General features: G+C 39.8%; 2 protein-coding genes across 11 annotated transcripts in view; one reads left to right on the top strand and one right to left on the bottom strand.

Annotated features, from left to right (window-relative positions):
• The window catches only part of ska1 (spindle and kinetochore associated complex subunit 1), a 283,761-nt gene that overhangs the window by 170,307 nt on the left and 102,402 nt on the right, over positions 1 to 11,052 (bottom strand). The window lies entirely within an intron of this gene.
• LOC126407387 (kelch-like protein 25) overlaps positions 1 to 11,052 on the top strand; it is a 148,215-nt gene that overhangs the window by 89,284 nt on the left and 47,879 nt on the right. For all 8 annotated transcript variants that reach the window (XM_050072236.1, XM_050072235.1, XM_050072239.1 and 5 more), the window contains 6 exons: positions 3,080 to 3,311; positions 3,501 to 3,606; positions 4,625 to 4,870; positions 5,264 to 5,353; positions 5,635 to 5,798; positions 8,333 to 8,480. In XM_050072236.1, coding sequence (XP_049928193.1) covers positions 3,130 to 3,311; positions 3,501 to 3,606; positions 4,625 to 4,870; positions 5,264 to 5,353; positions 5,635 to 5,798; positions 8,333 to 8,480 — 936 coding nt within the window. In that variant the 5' untranslated portion in view covers positions 3,080 to 3,129. The remainder of the gene's footprint in view (positions 1 to 3,079; positions 3,312 to 3,500; positions 3,607 to 4,624; positions 4,871 to 5,263; positions 5,354 to 5,634; positions 5,799 to 8,332; positions 8,481 to 11,052) is intronic.

The raw sequence follows: 11,052 nt of genomic DNA, 5'->3' as shown, positions 1-11,052 counted from the left end.
GTAACATGGCTTAGATTTCTAAATAAACATTCACCTCGTCGCTAGATAGACCTACTCCTGAAAAACTGTGCGCAAGGCTTTTTGTCCCTACGAGGCCACCGTCATTTACCCGACAGGAGGGGTGAGCGAGTGAGCCCTGCAATCTAGAATTTGACCACTGATGTCACTGTTTTCAACCCATTTTACACACTGGCCCTTTAAGGAATCTGATCTCGTTTGATTCGGCAGTCGGAACCTCTTGCGACCTTCAACCCCAGCAGGATTTTAATCCTGGACCTTCCGCATGGAAGACGAGTGCTCTAACCACTACACTAAGGAGGCCCCCTAACTACAGAACACTCTTGTCTGGTTCATTTCAGCTTTACTGTATGCCTGGTAATGAATCTAAAAGGACACTTTGGTGAATTTGTGTTTTTGAGTGTCAGAAAAAAATTCAGAATAAAATACACCAGAAAGCACAAACTGTAATGCCTTTTGTTTTATCCTTCACTGTCAAGTGTTCAAGGACGGCAACATTTGTTCTATCATTTATGTTGTTTAGTAAAGCTAACATAAACGGAGCCCCAGAATTAATTACAAATTCTAGTTAAGTAATCAATGTGCTTCTGCATTATTACAATACTACTCATGTTTGCTATTGTTTACATTTTGACCAGCCATAAAAACCAAACAAAGAAACTTGATGGTCACCATTAATACTTTAATTGGAAATTGAAAACTGCTTTAATTTCAGTAATATTATTATCCATCAACCACACCAAGAAGATATATAAAACAATGTGATTAAAGGGATTAGTTAAATAATGTGACAGTATAGCTGTGGATCAAGGAAAAAACTGTTACAAGACAAGTTTGCAAAATGAAAAGTGGTAGTTGAATTTCCAGTGCAACATACTGTAAGTTTAGTAACAAGTATAAATTATAGTAGAAATGGTTGGCATGAGAAACCACAATATAAAAATGATACTTTGTGTATAGCTTACAGCACTCGGTGCAACAGTCTCTTCACTCAGTGAGTAAAGTCCAAATCTTGGTATGGGTTAAGGAATAAAAGCTGCCTTTACAATTAAAGTGAGGGTAGTGCAGCAGTCAGTGAAAAAGATATTGCAGCAGTCCCTACATAATGGTAAGGTGTAAAATGTACAGGAGCCATTATTCATTTTAAGTCCTTGTGTGTGAGACAGTTTATGAACTAAGCACAAAAAGTAAGGAAATTTGTGTTTGGTAGATTATTTCTTTGTTGTAACAATGCTTCTTGGCAATAAATCTTATACCGTTGGAAAGCCTGTGAGTATGTGGGTTGCGCCCATGAAAAATTTGCCAAATTCTCTCTGCCAGTGCCAATCAGCTTTTTCTTGCTGTTGCTACTGTCTCTTGTTTTGAGCTTCTGGTACCCCCAGGTGTTGAGATACATATATATATATGTATATATATAGATATATACATATATATATATATATATATNAAATTGCACTGTTGCTGAAGTTGGGTTTCAATGGACTCATTTAAACTGTTTAAGAAAATATAATTTCCCCTCGTGGTGAAATAAACTGCATCATTCACAAATAGCCCAGGAGTGTCAAGCCTTGTGTGAGCTTGATGTTCAAAGCTGTCACTTAAACATTAAACAACAACATATGTAGCCATAACACTGTTCATAATTCTGGGGGCCTTGTCAGTCTTCCCCGGATTGGCAGCAGCCAGTGAGGTTGACACTTGAGACATCTCCCAGGTCATTCCCACCACAGTGGATGAGGAGGTCCTCCGGAACTGCTCTGGCTGTATTAATATGTATTATAAAGTTCTGTATTTTACGCTGAACAGCAATAGAAAGTAACAAATACTTACATCTGTGGCTTTGTGTGGGTGCACATGAAATGATGCAGCACTCAGTATTGTTACCTTTTCTGTAAGAAAAAAGACAGAATCATTCCAACATATGTTTTTGATAACTGTAGATAACCATTGAACTGTAACATTAGTCTGTTTAGCTGGGAGAATACTGCATATTAATCAGTAACTGTTTTTTTGGTGTACCATTCACTGAGTTAAATAAGCTCAATTTCATCTGCTGGCTTCTGAGCCTTCAGCACACCAAGGCACCTAACATTACAGTTAACCACTGCATTATTGCTGTTATGCCAACCACACACTTTAACATTAACTTACACATGTTAACATTAACTTCAGCTAATGCTACTATAATGTTACACGGTTAACATTGCTCCTCTGCTAAGTAATATTTGCCAGATGTGGACATGTTCGCAATTAGCTAAACTTACTAAGACAACTTAAATACTTGCCTCTAATGTTGACCTCGAATTATAGAAGCTAACTTTGTTAGTGGCAATTTAGCACAGCAAGGTTGGTGCAGTGTTCACTCAGGTTGCCAGTGTAGGTGGACGTGCTTAAAAATTGATATTTACGCATTTGTAGAAGAGATTGTTTCATACTTGTAGAAGAGATTGTTTTGTACTTGTAGAAGAGATTGTTTTGTATTTGTAGATTTTTTTTTTTTTGTACTTGAAAGACATGCTGTGTTTATTTCTGAAGCATGATGTATTAGAAATATGCTGCGTATTTGGTTGATAGGTATGTTTTGTATTTGCAAAACAAAATCCATTAATTTGTTAATTATGTTTTAAATTTGCAAACCACATTGTATTTGTTAGTGGATCATAGGGCATTTGTAAAACACTATTATTTGTTTGTTTGTAAAAACGTGAAAAACATCTTGTTATAACAAGATTTTTTTTTATTGTTATTACCCGATACTGATCAGTTATTTTATTTTATTTATTTATTTATTTTTGTTTGTTTTTTCTGGCATGGCATCAGTATGCCTTCGTAGGGGGTACAGGATAACCTTTTGCTTCATGGTCCAGTTTCTTTTGCTGTTGGTAATTTTTTGTGTCTTGGTGGGATAATGCCCTTTCATTTCAAGGTTTAGTTATGCAAGATAATGTGGTGTGCTTGTTGACCATCTGAAATTTATGCATGCATGCTTTGCTGCTGATCCAACAATGTAAATTCTTTTCGTTTTTCTGTTGTTGTTGTTGTTGTTGTTGTCATTGAGCAGTAGGTGAGATTGTTCCAAGCGACTCTCTGGATCTGCCAAACGAAGCTGCCATGTCGGTGACTGTTCATGAAAATCGCAAATCCCGAACTAGCACAGGCTCCATGAACATCTCACTGTTCCACAAGCCTTCACATCCTGACAGTGTCCTGACCCACCTGAACACATTGAGAAAACAGTGCATGTTTACTGATGTCACTCTGTGGGCAGGGGATCGCTCCTTCCCATGCCACAGGTAAACACATGCTTACAACATTTGTGCCTATTTACCATTCAACCGACAACTTTTCCCCACCACAACAGAGAGTAACAGCAACTAAGTTTTCTAGATAGACTTCTTACAATCCTTTTGTGCTTTTCTTTGTTTTCTTCATAACTTCTGGACCTGTAACTACTGACAAAATGCTGTGTTTGTGTCTTACAGGGCTGTCTTGGCAGCGTGCAGTTGTTATTTTGAGGCCATGTTCAGTGGAGGGCTACGAGAAAGTCTGGACAGTGATGTCAATTTCAGAGACAGTATACACCCTGAGGTACAACTACTTTTGCTGAGGAAAAGGATACCGTATTTTTATGCCTCTTCACCAGCGATAGCCGCGGCCAGAGGCATTTTGTTTTTGGGTTGTCCGTCTGTCTGTCCCATTCTCATGGAAGTGACATCTCAAGAACACCTTGGGGGAATTTCTTTAAATTTGACACAAATGTAAACTTTGACTTAAGGATGAACTGATTAGAATTTGATGGTCAAAGGTCAAGATTACTGTGACCTCTGAAAACATGCTTTGTCCATTATTGGGAAATTTATCTGCTAATTATGACAAAATTTCACACAAGATAAAATGATTAAGTGATGACATTTTATATCCCAAAGGTCAGCTTCACTATGAAATCATAATGTTCTGCATAAAACACTTTTCTGGCTATTATTCAGTGTCATATCTCAGGAACAGAAGAGGAGACATTTAGTCAGATACAGAATTTGTGACACTAATCTTGGGTGTCCACCTTGAAACTGTGCTGATTGTATAGATCTTCTGTGCTGTCAGGGGGAATATGTGTGTGAAGCATCCATATTTTCACAGACATGGTTATAATTTGTAAGAGAAACTTGAATGGTGCATGGAGGCATACAACCGCAGGGCAGTATTTTTAGTTTAAACTAGTCAGAAAGCCAACAAGACCTAACATTATGTGCATAAGTAAATATCCATCCCTTGTTCTAATATTAATACTAGTGACACCCAGCACTTCCATGATTTGTAAATGAAGCAGTACACAGCCATGCTGATATACAGTATGTGTTAAGCTCTACGAAGCATCTCTACAGATTGATGCTGCATCACCATGTTTTTCTGTGACTACAACTTATTGCGCCCCACTCATATCTCGGTTGGTGAAGGTAGTAAGGAGTAACTTGGCTATGTAATGTGGTTAGATAACTCCTTCTAAGAACAAAGTTGTTTGAGGCATGCAGAAGCCCTAGAATTAGTCATTGTGTCAGTTGTGCATGATGTTATGTCAGTGGTTAATGCTAATTCCCTACTCTTCCAGGTCTTGGAGCTCCTGCTGGACTTTGCCTATTCTTCACGCATCATCATAAACGAGGAGAACGCAGAGTCATTGTTAGAGGCGGGTGACATGTTGCAGTTTCATGACATTCGGGACGCAGCAGCAGAGTTTTTAGAAAAAAACCTGCACTCATCAAACTGCCTGGGGATGATGCTGTTATCAGACGCTCATCAGTGTAAAAGACTGTACGAACTGTCATGGAGGATGTGTCTGCTACACTACGAGACGGTAAAGATGACTCAGTGTTTTCTGGCTTCCTGCACTAACCAAAGCCCACTGCACAGAAAATCCCACTAATGTTAAATAGTTTATCTTAGCACAAAGTAGAGGTCATACAGAACAGCAGGAATTTAAACAGTCAACACTAATGACAATAATAAACCCTTAAACTATTATGTAATACATTTTCTTCCACACTTGATCCTGACTTTTTTATCGTTGCGATTATATTGTCAGTATCAATATGAGTAAATGAAAGTTTTTCATCTCCCTCTCCTCACTCATGTAGAGTTAGCAGCTGAAATATAGATGTATTTCAGAGAAGATCCATGTGAAGCTGATATTTGAATTCACAGGTTAAATGTACAATGCATGTAATCCAAGTGTTTGTCTGTCCTTTAGGTCAGAGAATCAGAAGATTTCTATAGCTTGTCTAAAGATAAATTGCTGGAGCTGATTCTCAGCGATGAGCTCGAAATAGAAGATGAACAGGTGAGTGATGCTCTCTTTTCTTTATTTTCTTTCCTTCTTTTCTTTTCTTTGATAACATTTCTAATGCTTTTTGACTAGATATCCTACAAGGCAGGTTCAGTGGATTCACCAGTTTCTATGCTCTATTTTTCTCCTTAATAATCTAATATAAGATGGCAATTATTCTTGAAAACTGGTAATCCATACCTACTCTTTGTGTTTCTAAATGCATTTAGTTCCCTCCATTATAGCAAAGAGTGGTGTGATCGCAACATACCAGCTAAATGCTTCTGTTGTGGCAGGTTGTGTTTAACTCTGTACTGCGGTGGGTCAAATATGACTTGGAGGGTCGGCGTCACCATTTACCAGACCTACTGAGGGGAATCAGGTTGGCACTTTTGCCGTCTGAGTGTCTGCTCGAGGCTGTAGCCTGTGAGGAGCTCGTTATGGCTGACAAGAGGAGCAGGTACGTTCTGTCAGGGAGCTTATAAATCCATATAAAGCTCTGGTGTCTGTCTTTCTTCTTTCAGCACACGTTTTTCTTTCTAAGATTAGAAAATATAAAATTACTTATTTAAAATCCCAGGAAATATTGCTTGTTCTTGTACTGGTCTCAAGTAGTTATATATGTGTCTTTGTATGTATACATAACGGCAGTCTTAATGGAAGTTGCTCCCCCAGCAGGAAGATACCACACTGCAAAAACTGCTTAGCAATGGCCTGAGGAATGTGACAAAGAGCTCAAGACATCAACATGTCCTTTAAATTTCCCAGATTCCAATCTAATAGAGCATCAGTAGGATGTGCTGGTACCTCAGAGGTCCTGTGTCCTAAACAGGTCAAAGCCATACATGTATGTATGTATATATATATATATATATATATATATATATATATATATACATATATATATGAGGCCTGGGAGTTTGACGGTCCTACATATATATATTTTATTTATTTTGTTTAACCTTTATTTAACCAGGAAGGGTCCCATTGAGTTACAGGAACTCCTCTTCCAGGGTGGCAAAACTTACAAGCACACAAAAGACAAGACAATGGACACATACTAAAACCACCAGAACACAAGTCTCACATACAAAACATACTAGAACACAAAGTCAATGAGAACACATTACACTCAGTAAGACATATAACAAGGTAAAACAGACAGACTATTGAAATGCACCAAGTTAGAAGCAGTGACACTGTTCAGTAATGGTTGATTTTAAAAGGTTTTCAAATATGTTGAAAGGTTGAAGTGATTCCAGATTTAAGGTGTTTTGGAGTTCATTCCAGGCGTATGGTGCATGTGAAGAGAAAGCCGTTTTACCAAGTTCTGTTCTTTTTGAAGGAGTGGTTAAAGGGGAACTAATGTTTTTTTCAACCTGGGCCTTATTTTCCAATCTACTTGTGTCTAAATGAGTGATAGGATGTTCAATATTTGACATTTCTCCAGTACGAAGCTAGGGCTGACCTGCCTGCAGCCCGTGAGCGCGCGCTATATTAAATAATAGGGCACTGGGACAGCATCAAGCAATGTCAAAATACGTCCACTAAAAGTGCATTTTTTTAACACAGATAGGCTCAGATTGTTAGTATAATTATCCAACAACTTAACGGAAAGGAGAAATGAACGTCTGTGTTTACCTTTTAGCTGGATTCAGACATGTTCCTCTGTCTGTTGCTGCTCCCTCTCTCTCCTTGTCCCCTCTTCAATTTCAATGAGCTCTGCGTCTGTGTACGTCCGTGTACTCCATGTTCAAATAAATACAGGCGGTCATCAAATTCAAATGATATATATAGCTAACAAGGCGTACAGTAATAAAAGCTTAACACTCTCCAGTAACATTCAGTGTCTGGCTGCTCTGCTACCATGCTTTTATGTCTTCGTTGAGACTAGGGTGACCAGACGTCCCGCATCGCGCGGGATTGCACAGCATTTCTGTCTCTTTTCATGCGTCACGCAAATTGAGACCATGTCAATTGAGACATGTCTCATGTCTCCAGACATGAGGCCATGTCTGGAATGATGTCAATTCATTAGAAAAGTGATCACACCCATATATCAGTTTGTTTTCAGTCTCCAGTTGTTTTAATTATGATAGATTAATTTATTAAAATGCTTTACAGGCGATCTGTAATTTATGTTCATAGTTTAACCTCCATTTTACATGAATTCTCCTGTAAATCAGCATCATATCAGTTTGTCCTGTCCCCTCAACTACACAGGCTAAATAAACAGTGTTTGACTATAAGGTTCATATTTTCAGAGGAAAAAAAATACAGCTTTCATTACACAACAGCTTTTATTATGGCTCAGTCAGATACAGTCAGGGCTTCACATCTGTACAGATGTTATTTTAAGAATCCTCACATCCCACTGACCACAGGTCTCTGTGTTGCTAAATACTTCAATAAACAAAACAGTCCAGTGTTAATATGGACTCTGTATAGTTTATGATTAATTTTAATATTTAGTCTCTGATGACTAAACTTCGCACTGGGGGCGGGTGTCCCACATTGTCCCTCACAAACCTACTCCTTGTCCCACATTTGGTTTATTGGGACCTGGTCACCCTAGTTGAGACTTGAGTTGATCGGAGTGGCAGTGACATCACCAGCGCCTTTCTGAAAAAAAATCTGAGCTTTCTAACTAGAAGCACTTAGGGCAGTCACACAAAATAGGCAAAGCAATCTGAAAAAAGATGCTGGGCTTTGTGCTTTTTCTCCTTATTGGAAACAAATGAAAAAGTTGCTGGTGCTCAGAAAAAAACGCTATGTGCACACAGGCCCTAAGATACGCCCAGTCACTCTTACGTGCTGCTAAAGACTAAGGGGGTGTTGGCTGGTGACAGAAGATGCCACCATATGTCACCTGCCACCAGATCAATAAAAAGCAGAATTCAGAGATTTGTGGGAATGAAGACATGTTGGTAGAAAATAAGATATGACAAAGGTGTCTTTATCTCTCAGAAGTCATGATTTAACTTTCGTCTGCAGGTCAATAGTAGAAGAGGCAATGCAGTGTAAAAAGAAAATCCTTCAGAATGACGGAATAGTGACTAGTCCATGTGCTCGACCACGCAAGGCAGGACACACACTGCTTATCCTGGGAGGCCAGACCTTCATGTGTGACAAGATATACCAGGTAAAAGACAGACACACAGTCCTCCTTGGAAGACCTGTTTTCATGTGTGACAAGATATTGCATGTGTTATAGAAAGTATAAGGTGTCCAGTTGGCTTGGCTTAAAGTGCATATTAAATGTTAATAAATGAGAGGAATTAGTTTAGAAAGTAAAGCATACTCCTCATTGTTAAAAAGATTATTAAGCTTGTTTCCTGCGAGAGTTTACCGCATACCGTCATACGTAATAATGGATTACTCCTATAGAGATCCACTCACTACCACTGTATGTATGATGTCCTGACAGCCTAGGGTTGTAAGATGCATCCTATAATTACAACATCAGCCGGCCATTAATGGACAGGTTGCTGGTTCGATTCCAGGGTCCTCTGCAAGACACTGAAACTCCAGTTGCTCCTGGTGTATGTATGTGGGGGAAAATGTAAAGATGATTTTAAAAATGTGATTTTTTAAATGTGAAAACCGAGAGTCAGAGATTGAGCTACACTGATATAGATCTGCAGATCCAACCCAAATTCTGCATGAAATTATTTTAAAAAATCAATGCAGATGTCAAAAACTGATCTCTCTTTTTATGCCTCTGCGCCAGCGATAATCATGGCCGGAGGCATTATGTTTTAGGGTTATCCATCCGTCCGTCCGTCCCATGCTTGTGAACGCAGTATCTCGACAACACATCAATGGAATTTTTTCAGATTTGGCACAAATATCCACTTGGACTCAACAATGAACTGATTAGTTCTTGATGGTCAGATGTAGGGCTGATTTTTTAAATCATATCGGTTTCACGGTATTTGACGGTATTTTGCTCAGGTTCGGCCCACTTGACATGCTGCTGTGTTGTGCTATAGTCCTATTCAAATGCTGGAATTTGTTATTTACATGACAACGCCTGAACGCAACACAGGTTCAGCTCCATTAGTGCCGTGCTCACTTATAATTGTCTCAGACTCGGGTCGGCTTTGGTCAGGAAAATGCGGCCCGAGCCGTGCTCTAGTGTGCTCACCTGTGTGTGTGTGTGTGTGTGTGTGTGTGCACATGTCTGTGTGTGTGTGTGTGTGTGTGTGTGTGCGCGCATCAGGGCGAAACTCCGCCGTGCGCGATAGAGAGAGCAGAGGAGAATTGTAAAGGCGCGACCATGTAGAGACAGAAATGACATGCCATCATGTAAATAAGATAAATAACATAAGGCTATTTAGTTTGTTTAACAAAATTACAAGGTACAGACCTGTTCTATAGGCCTGGATATGAAGCGTCTGTAGTGCCAAATAATATAACGGTAGTTTCTAAAGAGCTAAGCAGCGGTGGCATATATATAAATACATATTGGGGAAACCCTGCTCTTTTTGGTATGAGTTCTTCTGGGTCATCATGTTTTTCTTCAGCAACATGTACAGTTTTCAGAACGCTTTCAGAACTCTCTCCAGCAGCCATTCTCGCCTCTGAACTTTTCTCTATGCTCTCACTCTCGGTAGTGAGAGTTTTTCTTTATCCGCTGCGAGGGTCCTAAGGACAGAGGGATGTCGTATGCTGTAAAGCCCTCTGAGGCAAATTGTGATTTGTGATACTGGGCTTTATAAATAAAATTGGTTGATTGAAAATTGATTGATTGACTCTCGCCGGCTCTAGCACGCCTGTAGCGTGCAGCAGTGAAATGGGTCCCCGCTGAAACACTTTCCCGCCGTGCACATTCCGGACGTTGTTTGGGCTATTCACTGGTATTGCAGTATATGAAAAATTCATATCAAAACGAAAATAAATACCGGTTTCGGTACGAACCGGTATACCGCAGAGCCCTAGTCAAAGGTCTAGGCTACTGTGACCTTGTCTATTTCATTCTTATGAACGTGATATCTCAAAGCTCAAACTCAATGTTTCTCAAAGCACAAATGCAAAGAATTTATAGATTTCTCCATTTATGACTGATTATATCATCAAAAATATTCAGAGAACCGGGGCGTCGGTAGCGTAACGGATAGTGCCGACGCCCCATGTACAGAGCCATTGCCTCGCTGCGGCGGTCGCGGGCTGCATGTCAGTCCCCGCTCCTCTCTCTCTGTCTCCCCATTTTACACACTGTCCTATCCATGAAAGGCAAAAAGCCCACAAAAATAATCTTTAAAAAAAATCTCTGCATGTAAGGGGTAAGGCTGAAAACCAACATTGAATGCAAGTGACCTTTGATTCCTCAGACTGCACTGAGAGATCAAAGGTCAAAAACCAATATGATTGTATAACAGATATTGCTAAATGGGCTCAGGAAAACCATTGTCAGTAAACACAGTTTGTTGCTGCATCTACAAATGCAAGCTGAGACTATAGGCCCGTTTCCACTGAAGAAGTTCCTGGTACTATTTGGGGGGCAGGAACTACTACAGGAACGTCCTCTCGCTCGGCCCTCTCAACCGCCATGTCTCCACTGAGAGAGCGGAGTAGGAGGAAGGTTCCTGTAAAGTTACGGGCTCTGGATGTGACGTAATCGTTGCGCGACCATTTACCGGGGCGACGTAGGGACGCCGTTAGCTGATAGCCCTTAGCGGTGTCTGTAATAACTCACTAAATGGCCCGTGAAA

The sequence above is a fragment of the Epinephelus moara genome, chromosome 20 (assembly GCF_006386435.1).
Source record: "Epinephelus moara isolate mb chromosome 20, YSFRI_EMoa_1.0, whole genome shotgun sequence".
NCBI lineage: Eukaryota > Metazoa > Chordata > Actinopteri > Perciformes > Serranidae > Epinephelus > Epinephelus moara.
This window is presented reverse-complemented; position numbering and strand designations above follow the sequence as displayed.